We start from the raw sequence: 21,453 nt of genomic DNA, 5'->3' as shown, positions 1-21,453 counted from the left end.
TGGCGCTATGCCCGTTGTTGTGCTTCCTGGTAATCATAATTATGTCGGTGGCTACGGAGTACCGCTCTATCCGTCCGGATATTCGTGGGTTCAAACTCCAAATGATTCTACAGAGCTTGCCGAATGCAAGTAAAGTACGACAGGCGTCTACACCATGAGCATTTTCAGCAGCAACTGATACTTGTAGCTTGTGATATCATCCCGTCAGCTTGATTTAGGAACCCTTCGGTAATATCAACAGAGGTAGTCTCTCACGGTCAGCCTGCGATAGACCTAGAGCAAAGATCAGTCAGGAAGAACGATACGGTACGCTCTTCATCCACGACGGCAGAGGCGCCATGCTCCGGTACAAAGCTAGCCACGGTGGTTGAATGTACCCGAGCTTGAGCCCTTGTGTATTCATTGATCGTAGGACAAGGGCCGATCGAAGTCAATAGAACCTACACCGGTTGTGAGTAAAAAAACGTGCCCTCTTTGCCGGGTGTAAGCCCTTCGACCCCTCTTGTGATCGAGCATCTATTGTTTTGGGCCGTAGCTATAGATCGCTACCGTCACCTTTCCTCGAACTGTTGATCTCCTCTGCTTCTTGCGATCAAAACGAGAGGCTGTCCAGCACAGGCAGCAGTTTCTTGGTCCAACTGACCACCAAGTCAGCATGCGATGAGAACCAGCCAAGTCTTTGCGCTGTCTCAATCACCTGCTTTTGGACGTTCTCCAATTCAGCAGCTTGGTGGTCATGTCCAGTGGGATGAGGTACTAAGGTAAGGTGCAGAAAGGAAGAACCTTCCTTACTTGGCAGGCGCTAGGAGTCTATTTGCTATCGATGCCTCTCACACGCGAACTTTGATTCCGAGGTACTGCGTGCTGAACGTGTTAACTTCACTGATCAGCTTTACAAAATGAGAACACACTGCAACCACTTGACACGCACGTACCGACAGAAACCCCAGCCAAAGGGAAGCGGCGAGGTGATACCAGTCGCGATGCAACAGTCTTAGCAACATCAACACTCACTTTCTCCTCCAGATGCAAGGGCTCACACCATTGAACCTGCGCTACACAGAGCTAATATCATCAGAAAAAGTTCAAGCCTAATTGCGCCAGCGCATATTTGGCGACTTGTTGATTACGCATTCCCCCTGAAGTTCTAGGCCCTCTTCTTGAAGGAGAACGCAAGCAAAGCGCCCGATATCCTACAAACGAACGATACATATATCTTCCTCAACACATCTCAGCCTCTCGACACTCTGAAAATGTCAGATCGCGTAGCCACGGAAGCTAATGGCCCGAGGCAAAGCTCTCAGCCAAGTCAACGAGTCACACACGGTCCTGCGGCTCCTCTCGAAAGCAGCTTATTTGGACCTAGAGAGTACCCGACCAGCGGCGAGACCAGCGGCTTGCGGCTTATGCCGCATATGTTCCACGAGGCACGACTTCGTCGAGAAGCACGAGGACCATTCGTCGCAGCAACACACAGGGGTCGGACAACCCGTACCGGTGAAGCTCGTCGGCCAGAAAACATGGCTGGCGGTAGGGCTGGCGACCAAGTCAGGGATCCTACCGGGCGCCCTGTTTACATGATTGATGTGCCTGGCGGAAGATTAGTATATCGTGGACGAGACTGAGGGACATGCGCTCAGGCTGGCATACATCAAGGGCGCAGAACATGGGCGACAGCTGTGTGGGGGATGCAAAGCGAAATAAGAGAGCGACAAATGCAGGCTACATAGAGCACAAGCGAATTCAGGTTTTGGAAAAGTAGTGTGAAGCGATGGGTGTTCCCAATGTCGTAAGAATACTGCGCTGAAGACGTGCCTATTGGTTCCGGTCATGCCCCGGTATGGATGGCGGCGGCGAGACTCACCGACCGTGTCTGTCGTCCTCTTTGCTGTCAGTCAGTGATCCCTGTATGTGAAAGGAGGGAGTGCTACATGAAACCTAATGCTAGACAGTTGCGCCTAATCCAGTTGCCTTCCATCTCCCACTTTACCCCTTTTCTCACAGGCGGGCTTTGTCACGTCAAAGAGACATCGCGTTTGGCCCAACCTAGCAGATGTAGAGTGTATTGTGGCTATCAAAACACCTCTGGGTGTCCAGATGCACCCATCACAGCCCATCACCTATGTTTTTGGATAGAGAAGTGACTTCATCAAATGTTGTCAGGCGTGTTGCAGGACTCAAAAGACGTGAATTCACGGCATGTTGTTTACAGAGGCCTGACTTTAATAGCGTGCAAATAGGGAGGCGCTTAGTACGTCTTCCTAACCGCTTGTTAGTGTCGTCTCTTGGCCGGCCGCTCCACCCTTATCGGACCCCGCCACTAGGCGATAAGGATTTTTGGGCTGGAAATTTTTGGCACAGGTCCAAGACTCCAGCCAGTGTCGTCCTCAATCGCATAATCACACCGATGCTCTCCATCGTCACCAGTTCAGCATAACGACCAGTCAAAATGGCCACCAACCAGGGGCCAACGCTGGAGGAGAAGCTGGACAAGATCAAGTCTCCTGGTCTCCAGAGCCAGTCGACTGTACGAATCACACATATCCATACCCCCGAGGATCCTCCTGCTAACTGACCCCTCCAGAATGTCCTCGCTCTTCAATCCGTAGAATCCACCATCAAAGAGCAGAAGCTGCGTCCCGACTCGAATACATACTTCTCTGCTATCCTTGGCGTCCTGCGCAGTCTGATTGGAAACGGAGAGAATGTCGACACCAAGAAGATCCAGCCCTTCGTCTACCTTCTCGATGTGGTAACGCCATACGCACCCGAGGCACTCCTGCGCTCGCGCTTCACACAGGTCTTTGAGCTGCTCGTCCCCGTCCTCAGTATCCAGGAAGCCGAGGCCAGCTTGCTCAGGGCATCACTGGGATGTCTTGAATCGCTCCTTGTCGTCCAGGATGCGCGGTCCTGGGAGCTTCCGCAAACATCGCCCAGTCCCCGACGAGGTGTCACAGGGCTTCTGACCTTCTCTCTCGACCCCCGACCTAAGATCCGCCGACGGGCCCAAGATGCGATCAAAAAGGTGCTCCGCAACCCGCCGCCAAGCCCATCTCTCGACCACCCTGCTGCCGACCTCATTGCCCACTGGGCTGCCCAGCACCTCGAGGAATTGGTCAAGGAGCGCAAGGGCCGCAAAGGCGACGCTGGCAACGACCCGGCCATGATCCACGGACTACAGCTCGTCAAGACGGTAGCTGTGGCGAGTGGAGGCTGGCCCAGCAAGGAAATTGAGTCCCTGTGCGAGATGCTGCTGGGAATCGCCAAGACCGGAAACGAGTATATGACAATGGCCGTGTTCGAGATCTTTGAGGAGATCTTTGAGGGCATGACGGATGAGGTCTCCTCCGCCAAGCTGCCTCGACTGATGGACATTATCTCGCAGCTGCGACCTGCCGACAACGACACACAGCTTGTGCCCCCGTGGGTGGCCATCCTCTCCCGCGGGTATGAAGTCTCCGCCCGCATTGAGCCCGACGATACTTTCCAGAAGCTACCCGAAATATTCGCCATGGTGTCCCGCTTCCTCGGGTCGCCATCAGAGAACATCCGCATCTCCGCCTCCGAGTGCCTGGCCTCGTTCATGGCCAACTGTGTCCCCGAATCCGTCATTCTCGACGCCTCCATCTACGACGAGAAGACCATTGAGAAGATCGCCAAGACGGCCGAGTCCCTCCTGACCGTGCAGTATCAGGCCGCCTGGCTGCAGACCTTCCACGTGCTCGGCGCCATGTTCGACGCACTGCGGTGGCGATCCGCGCCCAGCCTGCTCAACGTCACCAAGGTTGTTTGCGAGATTCGCGACAGCCCCTCGTTCCGGAGCAAGAAGGAGGCCGACACTGTGCTTGGAAAGGCCATCCGCGCTATGGGCCCCGAGACTGTCCTGACGATTCTGCCGCTCAACCTCGACACCACCTCAGGGGGGCCCACTGCGCGCGCGTGGATGATGCCGGTCCTGCGCGACTACGTGAGCAACACGAACCTCTCCTACTTCAAGAATCAGCTGGTACCCCTGAGCAACCAGCTACACCAGATGGCTCTTGTCCGCGCCAAGGCCGACAAGGGCATGGAGGCCAAGATCTACGAGACTCTCGTACAGCAAGTCTGGGAGACGCTCCCTGGGTTCTGCGACCTTCCCCTCGACTTGCCTGAGGCGTTCGACCAATCATTCGGTGAGACGTTGGGCACCGTTCTGTACGAGCGCGAGGGTCTCCGTCTGGTCGTCTGTCGCGCACTCAAGGTCCTGGTCGAGTCGAACAAGGCCATCGCCACCGACGACGAGGGCGAGGAAAACCTCGTGCTCCAGCACAGAATCACCCGCCAGGCGGCCAAAGAGAATCTCACGATCCTGGGCGGACTAGGCGAGAATGTCCTGCCCGTGCTCTTCAACATCTACACCGAGACCCTCCCGCAGAGCCGCGGGCCCATTCTCCAGACAATCGACGCCTTCCTGAGCATCACCCCCGTCGCCAAGGTCACGTCCACCTTTGACGGCATCTGCCAGATGCTGGCTGGCGAGCTCCAGAAGCAGCCGGCCGAGAAGGACAAGAGTCAGCAGCAAGCCAAGGGCAAGGACCACATGCCCTCCGCTGCGCAGGCCCTCATGGACCTCGTCATTACGATTGCCATCTACCTGCCCAGGGAGAGCTTCGGTGCTCTGTTTGAGATTGCCAGCATTGTCATCAACCGCCAAGCCGAGCCCCAGCTCCAGAAGAAGGCCTACAAGCTCATCCCGCGACTCGTCGAGTCTGAGACCGGTAAGGCCGCCCTAAAGGAGCGCTCCGCCGAGCTGCAGCAGCTCCTCGTCTCGAGCAAGGAGACAGTCTCGTCGCCCGCCCGCCGCGAGCGTCTGGCCGCCATCTCAGCCCTCCTCCTCTTCATCCCCGACGACAGCCTGCACTTTATCCCGACCGTCCTCGAGGAGGTCGTCATGTGCTGCAAGGAGAACAACGAGAGCGCCCGCGAGCGAGCCTACGAGCTCCTCGTGCAGATGGGCCAACGCATGATCGACGCCCACGGCACCACCATTGACCGCACCAAGATCCCCAAGATGGGGCCCGACGCGCCCCCGGCCCAGGCCAGCATTGACGAGTACCTCGTGATGATGAACGCCGGTCTCATGGGCGACAGCGCCACGTCCATCTCCGCCTGCATCACGGCGCTCTCGCGCGTCCTCTTTGCATTCCGCAACGAGCTGCAAAAGGAGTCCATCGCCGAGCTCGTCTCGACCATGGACATCTTTCTAACTCACAAGAACAGAGAGATTGTCAAGTCGTGTCTCGGCTTTGTCAAGACGTGCGTCATCAGCCTGCCCGTCGAAATTGTCATGCCGCGCCTGTCCACGCTCGTGCCTAACCTCATCGTCTGGAGCCACGAGCACAAGGGCCACTTCAAGTCCAAGGTCAAGAACATTCTCGAGCGCATGATCCGCCGCTTTGGCTTTGACAATGTGAACAACCACTGCCCCGAGGCGGACAAGAAGCTGCTCACCAACATCCGCAAAACCAAGGAGCGCGCCAAGCGGAAGAAGGACGCCGCCAAGCAGTCCCGGGACGGCGGCGACAAGGAGGAGCAGGACGACAGCGAGAACGAGGGCAAGGGCGGTCAGTATGACGATGCCTACGACCAGGCACTGTACAGCAGCGACTCAGACTCAGGGTCCGATGACGAGGATGACGACGACAACGACAACGAGGCCGCCGCGCCACGGGCTAGGAAGCCGCAAAAGGGCGGCAAGACCTACATTGTCGAGGATGAGGACGAACCCCTCGATCTCCTCGACAAGACCGCCCTCGCCAACATCTCCTCCGTCAAACCATCCAAGATGCGCCGTCCCACAAAGTCCAAGGTCAAGGTCGACCTGGACGGCAAGCTCATCCTCGGGGGTGGCGACGGCGATGACGCCATGGACGTGGACGGCGAGGCGACGCAGCCCGAGAACTCGGGCGTGGGCGCCTATGTTGCTGCGCTCAAGGGCAAGGACGTCGCGACGCGGGGCCGAGGTGGCAAGCTCAAGTTCTCCAACAAGCGGCGAGGACCCGACGACGACGAGGAGGTCGAGATGGACGAGGCGGACGCCGTCGCCGTCAAGAACAAGATGAGTCCTCGTGGGGGCAGCAAGTTCCGCGGACGAGGAGGGCCTGGGAGTGGTGGTCGTGGAGGACGAGGAGGAGCAGGACACGGAGGTCGGAATGGCAAGGGTGGCATTGCTGCTGGGAGGAGAGGTCTTGGTGTCGAGAAGAAGAAGGGACACTCGCCCGGTGGTGTTGGAAAGCCGAGGGGTAGGAGATGAATGGGGGATTAGGAAAAAAGTACTATCATAGTAGATCACGTAGAGAATACCCGGATTGAGTCTGAGCCAAATGTACCACATTGCCATTGCGCATTTGATGAGCCTGCCTGCTGAATTCCAAAGGGTGGGGTATCTTCCATGTTTTCCGTCCAACGCCGAAATACATACAACCATAAACATATATATATACATATATATATGTGATGCCGGCAACTGTTCATCACGCGTATACGTCCATGCATGGCCGACCAAACGTAATGTGCTCCCTTGAGCAACAGCGAAACCAAGTAATGTGGTAGATCAGTGTCACCAGTGGAATCACTGACGAGGCGGTGGATGAGAGTATGGAGGCAACCTCGGCTCCGGTCGCATGTTGGAGCCGAAGTTTGGGTGACTATTGTGAGACGGAGCGTGTGGAGGGGGTCGTGGGGGTTGATCGTAAGGGAGATGGTATCTACTTGGTGTCAGAGAGTGTCCGGTCGGGCAAAACACTTGCGCAATCGCCAGTCCAAAGCAGGCTTACCCAGGATGAGCTTGGCCCGCTGGATGTTCGAGTCGCGCGAACATGGGCTCGGTATGTCGTGGGCCTGCTTGACTATAGTGAACCATGTGAGGACGAGCCTCAGGAGGGAGAGTCTGGGGGCCTGGAGCAGGAAAAGCTTCCATGTTTCTGTCATGCCAGCTCTCACGCATCATGCGAGGTCCCTCGTCCCAAGGAACGACTCCGTCCAGCGCTCGGCTGAGCGCGTGGCCTGTCGTCCACTGATTCTGCATAGAGTGCACCGGCCCAACTGGATTAGGGCGTGGCGCAGGCTCGCGCACTCTTTCGAAAAAGCCCCCTCGATCCTCCATAAGGATTGGATTGGAACGGTCACCGGGCCGTCCTGTATCTACAGCGACACGCTGGGGTGCGCCAGTGGGAGCACCGACATCGTAGCCACGGGATGGGAACAGTGGTTGTTGCATGGGTGGATGGAGACGAGGCGCGGGCTGCAGACCAAAGGGCTCGCCTGCGTACGCCTGCTCATGTGGCGGACGGTCTGTCACGACACGCCGCTCCACGTAAAAAGGCCTACTCGCAGGGCCCTCCTGGATGGGCGAGGAGATCACAATGGGGTGATGCATAGAGGCCCCCACTGGGGAGGGCTGATGCCTTGGGGGCACGGTCCGCACAAAAGATGGCTGTACGCTGTTGGGCGAGACCGGTTCAATAGACCGGACGAGCATATCCTGCAGACGGTCTGTGACGGGCGTTACGTGGCGCGAGCGACCTGGCGTTGCTCGCTGCGGGTCGTGATATCTTACCTGCTCGCGCACGACGGGACCTGGTGGATGATGGGGATGGGGTCGAGACACGAATCCGTTTGGCTGCGGAACCATGCCGGCAGAAACATGGGTTGCTGTGTGTCCAGGGGAAGCTAGGGGTTGACCAACGGATGGTTCGCGTGGAGGAGGAAGAGGAACGAGCGCGTCGTCATCACCACGACTTCGTTCAATCGCCTCCTCCCAAGCACGGTAGCGCTTGAACCCACGCTGCGCCTGTTTCCTGGCCGGTGGCCGTGCAGTCTGCTGCTGCTGCTGCACCGGAGGCCTAGGCTCGGCCCCTGGCTGAGAAGGGCCGGCCATCGCGGTCTTGCCCTTCGCGTCGTCAGCAGACGAGTCTTCGGTGTCGCCATGTTCCTCGTCGTCGGACTCCTCCGAGTCCGAGTCTGAGATGACGACCACCTCGCGGAGGATCTCGTCAAGCTGGTCACGGCCGGTTTCCTCATCACCTCGCCACTTGACGAGGATGTCGAGGCAGAGAGATTCCACTACCTTGCGAGCAGTCTCCCAGTTCGTTTCACGTAGTAGCTTGTCGTACCTGGTGTGGTTGTGTCGAATGTGCGCTAGGACGGCGAGCTGCACCCTGCGTGACAGCGGAATTTCAGTAACAAGTCCCACGGGTTTCTGGGCCTGGCCTTGAGCCGACTGTGAGGCGTGTCAGCACGGGCGTCACGTCACGCCAGTATATGTGGTCGGACTGACCAAATTGAAGGCATGGATAATGATCGCTTGACGATCTGTGTGTGGTATACGCGGGAATAGGTCGAGCATGACCGAGTTGACCTGCGCAGTATATTCATCCTGAGTCTTGGGGAGCGGCTCCGGGCCGTCGACCGCCTGAAAGGCCGCAGGGTAGTTCTCGAGGGTCGTTCGTGCCTCGTCAGCGATGGCCTGTCGGACGTGGTGGCCAGTTCGGTAGATATGATGGGATAAATTCTTGGGGTCTCTCTCCTTGGCGTCCTGGATCAGGTCAGTGCTCGCTCGCTCGCAAAGGGAACCCAAGCCAAGGGCGCAGGCGGGGTGCGGGCAAGACGTGCCGACACAATGAAGATCATGGCATCCTTCTCGCGCGACAGCTCTTTGCACGCGTTGGTCAGGGCGGGATGACCCAAGGGGACAAACTCGAAGCCTGGGGGCGGCGTTTTCTTGGTCGTGACCTGCACGCCCAGTAAGTACATCCACAGTGCTCGAACAGACGGCCCGCCAGCGGTCTACCTGAAATTCCAGCTTCTTCTTCTTGTCCTCGTTCTCGACAAACTCAAAGTACGAGTGGTGCTTCGAGTTGGCCTTCGGAACGTCTGGTCTTGCAACCAGGTTGGCTGGCAAAGGCGCCTGCGGATCCTGTAGTAGCCTGGCATGGCGTTTGTGCCGGTCCTTGGGACCCGCCGCCGCCTTCTGCGGCCTCTTCTTGCTCCCTTTGCCCATTATTTGGCTATGCAAAGCATCATGTCTGGGTTAGCAAGTCTAGCTGGGCGCATTGGTGCTCTCGTGGATCAGATCTCGTCTGCCAGCAAGTCACGTCTAAAAGGAGAGTGAAGACTGAGGCTGCGCGTCCGATATTCACAGGATGCAAAGTTCAAGTGACGAACAGGGCTGAACAGGGCTGGGCAACGCGACAGGCAACGCTGTCCAGATTCTTCAGGGCCCGATCGTGGTTATGAACTCGTGATGCTCGATGTGCAGAAAGTCTTCGTTGGGCGTCGAAGCCTGACTTGGCGCTGGGCCGCACATTCTACGTATGACGTGTGATTATGTAAGGGTAAAGGGCCAATCAACACATGCCCTCACCCTTGAGTCAGTTTGGACTCTAAAAACCGGGGGGTCTGTTCATACCTGAGCTATTTCCAATTCGACGTCAGCTACAACCGTGATTTTTCTATAATGCTTCTACCTCCCTGCCCGATCCGCGAGCAAACATTGACTTACAGCCAGTACTGATCAGTCACTGAGTCTCCATCGAGACGGATGTCATGGCCGGATAATTGATAGGTGCTGGTGTTGGGAGTCAATTTAGGAAATTAGGGATGGCTGATGAAGCTTCTCCGGCCCAATCCGTGGCAGGAAGATTTCATGATCAACATGTGTTGTCTACTGAGTAGGGAGGTTGCTGAGTTCAAATGTTGTTCCTTTGTTACATCGCCCTTTTCGTCTCCTGCACAACCTCACCCACAGTCGGAAGGGAGCAAATCCGTGGAAGAAGTCCAAGGAAAGTAGTTGATACATGTATCAATTGATCCGTCAGAGTTTTGGTACATGTATTTAAAACTAAAAATAAATCATCATAGAAGACATCATTGCGCCCTCCTCATCCCACAAGCGTGTGGGGATTTAACGTAAAGGTAATCTCAGCAGGCCCCTGGGCTTTCGCCCGTTCACCTGATTGCGTGTCGATAATGTCAGAGCTGCCCAGCAGCTTGCCCTCGGCGTCGAGGCCTGCGAAACGAGCGTACTTGGCCTCGGCGGGTATCGAGAACTTTGTCTCGAATCCGCCGCGGTAGACGATCTTTGCGACCTTTAGATCCTCGCGAGTCTCGCCAGTGTACTGTGTCGTCTTGTCAGTCCATGTTGCTTTCCTCTCCAACTGTCTGTCGATTTGACTTACCATAGCCCAGTACGCCAACTCGGTGGCACCGTTCCAGCTGACGTACAGGTTGCTCTCAAAAAGAGCCACGTCGGGATCCCAGGGCGGATACGCCTCCCAATCGCGGCTGAAGATGCGGTAGACGTGTGCGTCGCCGTCAGCCGTCCACGGTCCAGTCTGCACGTCCAGGAGGATTTCGCCCTCGCGGGAGAATTCGGTGAAACCGGGGACCTTACCCCAGCCGACGAGCAGGTTGCCGTTGGGCTGTCTGTCGACGCCGCCCTCGGCGCGCGCCTGGACGCTCTTGGGGTGCCAGTAGGAGCGGACCACCTCGGCTGTCTTGTTCGCGTGATTCATCCGGATGTGCAGGCCGCGCGAGCACTCGGCCTGGCATCCGGGGCTGGGCTGCGTATTGGCGAGCTGCGCATTGTCAAACATGACAATCTCGGTGTCTTCGTCGTTGTCGAAGCGGGCGTGGTGCTGATAGGCAAAGTTGGTGGCCATGCCGTCGGAGAGGTCGGCGTACTGGTTCCTCTTGCCGCCAATGATCCAGATGGGCGCGCCCGAGGTGCCGTTGATGAGCGTCAGGACCTTGCACCGGCGTCCGCTGACCAGGTAGTTACCGTCGCGCGTCTTCTCGAGGCTGTTGATGTGGAAAAAGTCCCAGCCGTCGCCGTGCGTGGGGTGGCCGTAGTCCTCCACGTCGTTGTAGCCCACCGTCGTGTCCTCGATCGAGAACCAGTCCGAGGCGCGCCACGCGAACCGCGTCTCGCCGGTGACGACGTCGACCTCCTCAAACGCCGAGTCTTGGAGGACACCGTCCTCAGGCCCCCCTACCGGACGCATGTCCCAGTTGCGGACGGTCTCGTAGACGGAGAACATGGCGCCGCCATCGTGGGTCAGCTGAAACTCGTGCGAGTCGGCGCGTGAGCTGAAGGCGTTGATGGAGATGTTGTAGGCAACGTCGTAGTGCTCGTCCAGGAGGATGCCCTGGCCAAGGCCGTGGCCCGTAGCTGGCTGGCCCTGCCAGAAGGAGAGGTACTGCTTGCCGTTGAACTCCTGCGGTCTGAAGTTGTTGGTCGACTTCCACCCGTACTGCGCGTACACCAGTGAGAGGTCCCTTCGCGAGAAGATCTGGACGCCCGACGACTGGTCCTTGACGGACGGGGTCATGAAAATGTACGGGTTGCCATCCACCGCGTGGGGCTTGAAGGTGTTGACCTGGAAGAGCGGAGTCTTGATATCGGACGAGTGGAATGTCTGTTGCGGGCGGAGACCGTACTTTTCGTCGTCATTGTACAGTTTCGAGTCCCAGTGCAGCCGGTTGACAGACTCGGGCTGGCTGACGTCCATGGTGACCAAGGGCTCAGGCTCTGGTTCTGGTTCTGGTTCTGGTTCTGGCTGGGGTTCAGGCGTTTGTTGCGGACTGTGTTGGGGCTCCTGCGAGACCATTGCGGCGGTCTCATCGCCCTGCTTGGACGTGGGGATGATGCTGGGTACGAGGTCTTCGAAGAAAATATAGGCCATGCTATACGCGAGGAAAATAATGGCCAGCAAGCCGGCCACGACGAAGAGGCATGTGCGCGTGAAGGGGCCCCGCCGCTTCTTCTCGCTGCCCGCGGGCCCAGCAAGCCATGCTGGAACGACGACCATGGTGACGATGTCTGGGTCTAATCCGAGGTAAGGACCGTGTGGGGTTGGGAGTGTTCAAATGAGTGTGGTGGGAGTTTGGGTGAATCAGAGTGACAAACACATTGGTACGAGCAGCTGGCAGTGGCGCACGACAGACAAAACAGGACGAGGATGAAGGTAAGGACAAGGTGAGGACAAGGACGACGGTGGCAGCCAAGAAAAGGGGACCTTCATCTGTCCGCCCGCGAGTGTGGGGGGAAAGGGTATAGGGCGGGCGGATGGGCATCTATCATCTTATGTGGAGGAGTCCTGGGTCCTGAGTCCTGTCAAGTGCGAGGCGGCACAAGCCAGCGAGTCCTGTCGTCTTCGGTTTCACAAGGGTCTGGTGTGTAGCCAGTCTCCAGAACAAGCCTTCATTCATGGCCAGGGATCGTGCGTGTGGGTGGGTACCATCCATAGAAAATGATGAGCCATGAGTGCTACATACGTTGTTGCGATGCCTTACGGAGTAAAGAGGACATTGCAGATAATGTGGTTCTGACTCCTGCCTGGTCCGCGGGTCGTCGGCGTGTCCAGTCGGACTGTTGTCGAGGCCACCCGCAACGACGTGGAAGGAAAAAAAAAAGGATGATGAGAGTGAGACTGCCGCTCGACGAATGAACGGTCATGGCGCATGAGCAGTGCGCTCGTACTTCATGCTAGGCCAAACAAGGCAGTATGAAATGCAAGTCAAGAGTCGAAGACTGCTGTTAGCCACTGGCGGGTTGAAGGTTGTGGAGTAACTGGGATATTCCCTGTCGAGGTCGTGGTCGTCCCCTGACTGGCAGTGACTGCTGGCTGCTGGCAACTTCAAGGCAAGCTATCCTTCGTCCTCCCGTTTTGTGCGTTCTCGGCCTGTCGCAGTGTCACGGGACTCACGGACGGCTGGTCGGTCGTTGGCTGGCGGCACTCAGTCAGTCAGTCAGTCAGTCAGTCAGGGAGGCGCTTGCGATTGATGAGGCGCAGATTGGCGGATGGATGGACGATCTCGTCTTTGGACCTCATGAGCCGTCCGCCGCCATCCAATCGTCCACCGGCAGTTGGGACACCGATTGGCCAGCTAATGTTTCGTGACAGAGACAGATTAAGGAAAGGCGATGATGATTATCAATGGCATGCATGGTGCGCAGCGAGTCAGACTCCACGCTGAAACGCGCCACTCCGGGGGCCACGCGTGCACCATTTCATTTATTCCATCAAACCCACACGACTTTTCATTATCCCGTCAGAGTCCCTTGGATGTCACGGGCAATCAATTTACACGTCGCTTGTGCCTCATGCGACGCCTGAGCTTCTTCGCCAGCGATCAGCGTCTGCAGATGCCAGACTCAGAGACATCGAACTCTGATTACTCTAACTTTAGAGTGCAGAGGCTCAAAAATTAGGTTTTAAAGTTATCAATTATTGACGCTCGGCCCGCACCCGAATGACAGCCCGCTATCGAGCGCCTCCAAGCCACGCTGCACACTCACTGCACTATGCTAGCGCTTCACGGTCCACTCGTCATCGCGAAAATGAGCTCAAACATCGAGCAACTATCGCATTCAGGGGCGAGGATGCTTTCCTCAGCGGTTGTCCGTCGAATTGACGCAGCAAGTGGGTGACAAGCGCCTCTTAAGCGTCTTCCCAACGAAAGCTTGCGAAGCCTCAAACCATCAGCTAGCCAAACTTCAAACTGTCTTCGCTATAAACATAATAAACAAGGTATCTAAAGTCCATCCAACATGTCTGGCATGTACATCAAAGGCCACCCAAACCTCGGTTCTTCCCTTTTCAATCCGTCTTGCTCCATGCATCTTCAACCTCAAATACAAATCCGCACAGCGTCAAATCTTCCTGATGCCCGAACAAGAGACAATGGCGCCTCAAAACAACACGAGCGATGACCAGCCGCCACCGGCGTACGGCAGCCTAGGCCCCTCGCTTTACGAGATAGAAGTACTCGAGGCGCGTTAGGATAGAGTTCGACCAGCAAAGTAGTTGAGTCCAGACTCAGGACAGAAGCCAAACATTGTCTTTCATCTCTCCTCCAGGACCAATATCATCGACACCCTGCCAGGCGCATCAAGCAAGCCATCAGCTCAGCCCTTTTGGGGTGCAAAGATGCTCATATGGTCCGAGAATGTCCTACGCCTGATGAGAATGGGATTCCACTGGAGTCCCACCAATATCGTGCCAGGCATCGGGGACGTCAAACTACACCCGCCAAAAGAAATCACGAGCAAGCACTCGAGGTTATATTTCGCCGCAGGCAAGAGATGGATCTGCTACTTGATTGTGTCTGCGCGCGCTCCTCCCAGACGATCATCAACTTTGACCTGCACTGGGCCACACTGGGTGAATGCAATATTGAGCGGGCAGACGCCTGGTCCTGGTCCGGCCTCAAGGTCTACCATGAACGAGTCCAGGTCGAAAACCTGCTTCAACGCGCTCTACGCCGACATGCTCCTAAGCGGCTGGTGGCCCTGGCCGAAAGCACTCCCCGTCGAGACACCCTCGGCCGAGAAGACGCCCGACGATGAGGGACAGGAGCCTTGCCTGTACACGTGTGCTGCGTAGAGAGACGCACAAGTTGATACACAAGCTAAGGGACGTCAGGATGGAGAGAGAAAAGTAGCAAAGTGGCGATTTCCACAAGGTCTGATTGATTGGATCAGGAGCGAGGACGAGCGTGGGCAGTACAGTCTCCACGATGATAATTTGTACCTTGAATCAGTTTATGAATCAAGAGCGCTATCTGTTTCTGCAAGTCGAATTACATGGCGCAAACTGAGAGCACAGTCATCAAACTATTCAAAATCGTCCAAATGCACACACATGAGGCAGTGATTTGGCTCATGACAACCACCAGTGTCCAGCCCTGCCGAGCCATATACGAACAAGCCACGACCTCGAGGAAAGTCTTAGATGTCCCACTTTCAAGTGATGCCATGATCACGGGGACCACACTCGCTGCCCACGTTCTGCAGGTCGTGCTCCTCGCCGCCATAGCTCATCGACGCGCCAGATAGGTTGGTCGAGTCGCTGCTGCAGCCATTACCATTGACAACGACAAAGTTGGCGCTGAGACCGGTCTGGTCGGTGCCAAATGTGGTGGACTCGGCGGCGCAGTCGACTTCCAGAACACCGCTCTGGTCCCAGTCACCCGCGCTGCTGGGGGTGTAGATGCGGATCTGAGGGGGAAGCTGTCAGCTATATGCGTGTACGGGGAAGGATGGCCACTCGAGAATCATGAACTCATCCATGGCTTTCCCGTGTCGGTGTCGCGTATAGAGGTGTAGTGGACGGCAAACTTGCCCGGCGTAGGAGGAAAGGCGTTCTGGTTGTCGTTGCAGTTGAAGAGGGTGGTGGCCGAGCCCGAGAAGAGGGGCATACCAGCAGCCACAGCAGAGGTCTTCAGGATTGTGAAGTGCATTTTGAATGTGATGTCTCAGCAGATTTGGGAAAGTTTGGGGAGTGGTATGTGATGGTGTTGAGGCAGCTGCTGTTGTTGTAGACTGAATGATTCAGTGTTGATGAGAAGGAGGAGAAAAGGGGCTAGGTACGGACGACGATGCCATACATATACCTTTTGGCTTCTCTCTCACCAGGTGCATATCTTCATGAAGCTATCTTTTTGCTTCCCATAACGTCTTCTGGCGTCTCATTAGATCGACATTGCTGTTGTTGATGATGATGTCTCTCGATTACGATGACAGTCGCCTCCACGGGGGACACTTCACAACTTCCCAAACTCGGCATCTCCTTGCGCCGTAAGAGCTCCCAGCTGAGGCACAGGCGATCTACCGTCACACAATTACCAAGCCATAGTGTTGTAAGGCGTGATTTGCCGGTTCGTAAACTCAGGTTCGCTTCGACGCGCACGTCGTGAGGCTGACGCTGAGGCGGGCGTCAAGCGAGGGAAGGTCTTTGGTGTGATGGCTGTTAGAGAATATGCAATAATCGATGCCGAAGCTGTACCTTTCCGCAAGAAACACATGAGCTAACAGAAACATGAATAGTTATAAGCGGCGCTGATGGTCGAGACATGGGGTTGAGAGCGAGCATGCGGCACAGCACTTAATTGCACTGGACTGCTCGTATGCACAAGGTGCACGGACAGCTGCGTGATACATTTTGATGATTAAAGTTATGAAATCATTGCATCGACGGAGCCATTACTTTGTTTTGTAGCATGTTGAGCCCCTTTTTGGTATAACCATACGAGTTGACTGACCTGGTGATCTTTTGGGATCAATGACGGTAGACTCCTTTCGCGGGCGCCCTGTTTTGCAGCATGCTAACGAGCAACTCCTGTTCCTGAAAAGAAGAATGAAAATGCGCGGGTATGCTTTTAGACAAGTCGAGCTTCGTCTGTATCGTAGTGGCTGCCATGAAGCAAGACTCAAGGGGGGACGGACATGTGGCCAATCTCGATGTCGGTCCTCCTTCACATGGCTATTTGATCACGGTCCCAGGAAGCCATGCCTCAATGTTTGTGAGCATATGTTGTCACTTTAACAGTGCCCCGCAGGCCTTCGGCATGCAACAACGTGATGATTCCTCGACTGTCCCACCTCGGCCGCTTGAAGGGGCAACCACTTCGCTGTATACGAGCTGTGATTGGTCCTCGGCACTCACTAAGACAGACAGCACGAGACGCAACGTCGGCTGGAGAATATATTCCCAATGTGAACCAACTACGCACGGCCAAGACCATCACACATCATCTGCCCGGAAGACTACTGGACGCAGTACATCCACAAGATGGCGTGTCCCATCGATTCTGGCGCAGAGATGCGAAAGCGCATCGAGAAACCGCACATCTACGAGCCAGTAGCTGAGCCAAACGAGCTCAAGAGCGTCGTCATCGAAGGCATATACCTCATGGGTGGCCAATTCGCGATCCTGTGCCAGTTCGCTCACCCAGGGCTGGCCGAGGGTTCCTTCAAGCATTCCAACTTTGCCTACCGCATCATGAATCGCCTCAAGACAACGGCGCGGTTCCTGAACGCGGCCGTCTTTGGCACAAGGGCGGAGCAAGAGGCGATCTTTGGCGTGATCCACGCCGCACACAAGAACATCAAGGGCGAAGGGTACTATGCCGACGATCCCGAACTCCACAAGTGGACGGCCGCGACGCTCTTCGTCGCCATCATCGTTGTCCACGAGGCCTTCTTTGGCAAAGTGTCGCGCGAGAGGCAGGAGGTCCTGTATAGGGAGAGCAGCGTGTACGGGACCTCGTTGCGGATGCCGCCCGAGATGTGGCCCGCCACCCTCGACGACTTCTGGGCCTACTGGCACCACAACATCAACACGCTCGAGGTCACTAACTGGGCGCGGAAGCTGGGGACGGATCTCCTGTGGCCAAAGGCCATGCCCCTCTGGGCGCTGCCCAACATACCCATTGCCAGGCTGATGACCATCCACTGGCTCCCCGAGCGACTTCGGGGGGAATATGGCTTCAAGACGACGGCTCTCAGCACAGGCTTGTACTATTGCGTCTCGTATTATATTGCGTTTTGGTATCCGATGCTGCCGAGAGCCGTGCGAGAATATCCTAGCCGATATTACATCCAGGACATGAAGAAGGCTGTGGAGAGGATCGAGCGGACAGGCACGTGGTACGAGAGAGGTAAGATGTGAGGGATGGCGGGCGAGGGCGGTGTTGCTGGGGCCTGGATTCTGCGGCGAAGTTCTGACCGTATCGTACTTTATCCAATCCTGACCTGCTTGATGGCGAGTGGCAAGTGTCAGTACATGTGCGAATTCCCAGTTGTGGACCACGCATGGTCCTCTTGTGTTGTATAGGCGGACTATTTCTTCATGCCATTTTGCACGCCTAGTTCTTTCAGCTTTGTTGCTGGTCATCATTGTGCGTTATCTGACTGGCCAACTAGGGAGAGGAGGTGATGCATCCTCGAGATTCAAATGACAATCGACGAGGCTCTATCTAGACTTGCTCGTTTTGTATGTGGCAATCGAGCACGACACAAGTGCGAGAACAGCGATCGGGTGCTTACGCTCCCAACTGAAAGTCCGCATCGATGCACTCGGCGGCGCCTCATTGAGACGGGGATGTCGCCCACAGCTCATTCAAAGGGTCCAGGCTGGAACGGAACTAGAAGAGCCTGGCCAACCATCGTGGCGGACGGACTCCCGCATTCCGGAAGTCGAGCTCTTCGCAACCATGAGATACTGGAATCTCCGAGCAGCGAGGAAACTCCCGAATGATGCGTAGACTGTGGCTCATTCATTTGCAGAAGACCGGAACATTGAAATGCCCCTCAACGCCAGATACGCTTCAGACGTATACAAGTTTAACACGCGGATCGTATCCAAGGCGATCAGCCTAACATGACGGAGGCCACCATCTCAGGGTGCGAACCGCAATGTCTTCCAAGTCCAGACTTGTCTAGGCGTTACGTAGGGAGCAGTGATGAAGCGAGCCACTGGGGATTTCACTTGTAGCAGCCTTCCGTTCGCCGATGCGGTACCGGCCAAAGGCATCAATGGCATTCCAATCGACCAGTCAGTCCACCTATTTACCTTGCACCACATGGCGGGGCAGAGCCAGTTAAATGACGGGCCCTTGAATCAGGAATCAGGATTAGACTTTTGAGGCAGCCGGCATGATCTATTTTTGACAATCGACCGCAGGTCCGCATCTGCCAGCAGCGCGGTTGGGACTGGGAATTGAGGGGAGTACGTGTGCATGTAAAGAGTAAAGATCGACGACTTTGACGACTGAACCAATCGCCATTCCATTGCGGGAGCACTGCCACCTCCCGATCCCAAGCAGATAGTCAGCACGTGACTTTGGAAATGAAACAGACCTGGATTGGAGGCAGTGCATCACCGTACGTATAGAGGCAGTGTGGAAAGGGGGCATCAAATCTCGCTCTCTGCAGGCAAAGCAGAAACAAGATAACAATTCGGATACGGTGCCCTGGCTGCGTAGGAGGATTCGCGGCCTCTCCTTATGAGTGACGAGTCGTCAGCAATGGCAAAACAAGGAGGGGAGGGAAGCCTTCGCAGACAGACGCTGGAATTCGCGTGGACTTGCTAGTCCCCGACGTCCAGTCGTCATCCGTGCACGGTGTTAAACGGCACTGACGGCACGAATGTAGCCAATGAGATACCAGCCTGCCAAGCCATAGCAGCCTGCGCTCGGGGCTGTTTAGCACCAAAAACGCTGAAACAGGCCGTGCGGACGGTGCGTGATTGGCTCAGGCTCACAAAGTCCCCTAAAACGGTCTCACCCCAGTGCATGGCGTCGCCGAAGCAGGTTGGAGCTAGGCGCCGCCGCAGCGTAACGAAAAGCTTACGCGTCCTCTTCACCATGGGCCTGCTCATCCCTGCTCGCTCCCGCAAAAGACCTCCGGATCGCCAAGGCTGCCGTCCAAGTTGTGACCGCGCTTGCACAATTGCACAACAGCACTGCCCTCTCACTGTGGCCGCCGACATCGTGTGTCCCGTCCTTCTGCTCTCATTCCCCTATTCCTCCATTCTCCATCATCAACAGCATCATCAACAAACCGAGTAAGTATCTGACACTGTTATACGGCAGAGCGCTTCGGAACGAACAAAAACAAACATTCTCCGATCCCTGCCGACGCTCTTCACCCACCTCGTCGTCCTGGAGCAAGACCTAGCACACAATGGCGGCTCCCAACCCGAATAACGTCGACATCGACGCGCTACTCGACCTCACCGAGTACGACCGTCTACCCACCAACTCGTCCCTATCGTCCTCGCCTGCGTCAACATCGAAAAACAACTTTGCTAGCCCCGTTTCGGCAACCGTCACCACACCCAGCGTTCCCTCGACGAGTACACAGACCCTGAGTGGGCCGAGCCATAACTATGACATGTATCGCCAGCAGACCGGTTTCGTGCCAGGTGCGCTCGCCAACACCATGGCTGTGAACCAGACCAACAACACTGGCTACCAAGACTTCGGCAGCCTCGACTACTTGTCGAACATGACCCCCGAGGACGACATCTTCGACTTCAACACAGCGCCTTCGCAAGGGACAATGGCCGGGGCGTCGGACATGGACATGGAGTTTGACTCGCCTGCCGAGACCCAGAACTTCTTCAACACGATCAACCCCAGCAGCATCGAGCAAGAGTTGTCGCCTACTTCTGTAGCCACACAGTCCAGCAACGTCGGGCGTCTTTGGCCTGGTGCTCACTCGCAAGCGGCTATGGCCAAGATTCAGGCTCAGCAGCGCCAGCAGCAGCAACAACAACATCAGCAACAACATATGATGCAGCGTCAACATCAACAGCAGCAGCAGCACATGCCGCAGCAACCCAAGGCGCGGAACAAGAGCTCCCAACCCACAGACCCTCTCGTCGAGCAGAAGATCACCCAGCTGCTCAACTCCATGCGAGCCAAGCCTCCGTCTGCTGAGGATGATAAGAATTTTCCCATGGCCAATCTGTCCAGGACGAAGAAGGAGGAGGATGACATGGATGAGGACGAACGACTGCTGGCCAGTGAAGAGGGCAAAAAGCTGAGCAGCAAGGAGCGTCGCCAGCTCCGCAACAAGGTATCTGCTCGTGCATTCCGCTCGAGACGCAAGGGTAAGTTACGATGTGAACCTTCGATCAACGAGACCTGCTAACAAGGCTAGAATACATCACCCAGCTCGAGGCTGAGATTGCTGGCAAGGTCAATGAGAACGGCGACCTCCGCGCACAGAACCGCGCTCTGGTCGAGGAGAACAAGCGTCTCACTGACCTGACACGCATGCTCCTTGCCTCGCCCTCTTTTTCCAACTTTCTCGACCACCTGAGTGCGAACCCGGCGCAGGCACCAGCACCCCAAGTCAAGGTTGAGCCCCAGCAGGAACAGCAGCGCCAGTCGCTGCCGAAAGACACCAATCCCTATGGGTCCGTGGAGTCGCAGCAGCAGATTGGTATGGCCATGATCCCTGAGCAGACCATGGACTTTTCCATGCTGAGCCTCGACAACTCGTACAACTTCCAGCCGCAAGTGTTCGTGGTTGACGCTCTCGAAATTCCGGCGCCCATTGACGCCTCTGCCCTCTCCGGCAAGAGCACCAACTTTGCTGAGCCCTTGACCGATCTCGATGAGGAGAAGATGGAGGTGCCCGCCCTGGAGCGGCCTGCTGAGCGTCCTGAGCCCACCGAGGGGAAGACCGCTCCTCGCGATGAGGACTTTGAGTCTGACCCTGAATATGCCCTGTACCACTCTGAACCCACCACCGCTACCGAAACACGATCTGAGCTCGACACCGAAGGCCTATCAAACGTTGACCTCTTTGGAGGCATCGAAGCTGAGAAGATCCTTGCACGCTATGAGTTGCTAGATGCCAGTGAGGAGGAGACGTCGGCGGCCATTTCGATGGCCCGGGTCCAACGTATCAGTGACAGCATTGAGAGCGTGGTCTCGAGATTAGAGCTGCTGACCATGGACCTGTAGACGGTCTACCTTTCTTTTCCTGCATAAGCATTCTCTCTTTTGTCTTGGTGGTGAGCATCCAAGGCTCTAAGGCGTGCGGCGTTCTGGCACGATCTCAGCGGCTGCGATGGGATGATTTTTGTTTTCTATTGTTCTTTTCGCTGTTTTTTGGCT

General features: G+C 56.2%; 7 protein-coding genes across 7 annotated transcripts; 4 read left to right on the top strand and 3 right to left on the bottom strand.

Moving 5' to 3' along the window:
• Nucleotides 1-2,449: 2,449 nt before the first annotated feature.
• J7T54_007353 (Ribosomal RNA-processing protein-like protein) lies at nt 2,450-6,292 on the top strand (the record flags this gene model as incomplete). Its single annotated transcript, XM_051507045.1, has 2 exons — nt 2,450-2,527; nt 2,585-6,292. 2 exons carry the CDS (start codon nt 2,450-2,452, stop codon nt 6,290-6,292), a joined length of 3,786 nt encoding a protein of 1,261 aa, XP_051361729.1.
• Nucleotides 6,293-6,756: 464 nt separating this feature from the next.
• J7T54_007352 (uncharacterized protein) lies at nt 6,757-9,040 on the bottom strand (the record flags this gene model as incomplete). Its single annotated transcript, XM_051507044.1, has 5 exons — nt 6,757-6,936; nt 7,223-8,260; nt 8,318-8,575; nt 8,659-8,772; nt 8,831-9,040. The coding sequence occupies 5 exons, from the start codon at nt 9,038-9,040 to the stop codon at nt 6,757-6,759; spliced, it is 1,800 nt and encodes a 599-aa protein (XP_051361728.1).
• Nucleotides 9,041-9,920: 880 nt separating this feature from the next.
• Nucleotides 9,921-11,849, bottom strand: J7T54_007351 (uncharacterized protein; the record flags this gene model as incomplete). Its single annotated transcript, XM_051507041.1, has 2 exons — nt 9,921-10,157; nt 10,218-11,849. The coding sequence occupies 2 exons, from the start codon at nt 11,847-11,849 to the stop codon at nt 9,921-9,923; spliced, it is 1,869 nt and encodes a 622-aa protein (XP_051361727.1).
• A 1,875-nt stretch (nt 11,850-13,724) lies between these two features.
• Nucleotides 13,725-14,426, top strand: J7T54_007350 (uncharacterized protein; the record flags this gene model as incomplete). Its single annotated transcript, XM_051507040.1, has 2 exons — nt 13,725-13,768; nt 13,901-14,426. The coding sequence occupies 2 exons, from the start codon at nt 13,725-13,727 to the stop codon at nt 14,424-14,426; spliced, it is 570 nt and encodes a 189-aa protein (XP_051361726.1).
• A 359-nt stretch (nt 14,427-14,785) lies between these two features.
• J7T54_007349 (uncharacterized protein) lies at nt 14,786-15,282 on the bottom strand (the record flags this gene model as incomplete). The annotated part of the gene is made up of 2 exons (XM_051507039.1): nt 14,786-15,040; nt 15,154-15,282. The coding sequence occupies 2 exons, from the start codon at nt 15,280-15,282 to the stop codon at nt 14,786-14,788; spliced, it is 384 nt and encodes a 127-aa protein (XP_051361725.1).
• A 1,331-nt stretch (nt 15,283-16,613) lies between these two features.
• On the top strand, nt 16,614-17,492 carry J7T54_007348 (uncharacterized protein; the record flags this gene model as incomplete). The annotated part of the gene is made up of 1 exon (XM_051507038.1): nt 16,614-17,492. One exon carries the CDS (start codon nt 16,614-16,616, stop codon nt 17,490-17,492), a length of 879 nt encoding a protein of 292 aa, XP_051361724.1.
• Nucleotides 17,493-19,507: 2,015 nt separating this feature from the next.
• On the top strand, nt 19,508-21,300 carry J7T54_007347 (uncharacterized protein; the record flags this gene model as incomplete). The annotated part of the gene is made up of 2 exons (XM_051507037.1): nt 19,508-20,438; nt 20,489-21,300. 2 exons carry the CDS (start codon nt 19,508-19,510, stop codon nt 21,298-21,300), a joined length of 1,743 nt encoding a protein of 580 aa, XP_051361723.1.
• Between the last annotated feature and the right edge of the window lie 153 nt (nt 21,301-21,453).

This window comes from Emericellopsis cladophorae (assembly GCF_022114955.1).
Source record: "Emericellopsis cladophorae strain MUM 19.33 chromosome Unknown NODE_27_length_275652_cov_118_915141, whole genome shotgun sequence".
Lineage (NCBI taxonomy): Eukaryota > Fungi > Ascomycota > Sordariomycetes > Hypocreales > Bionectriaceae > Emericellopsis > Emericellopsis cladophorae.
The sequence above is the reverse complement of the archived record's forward strand: the minus strand, read 5'-3'. Positions and strand labels throughout refer to the sequence as shown.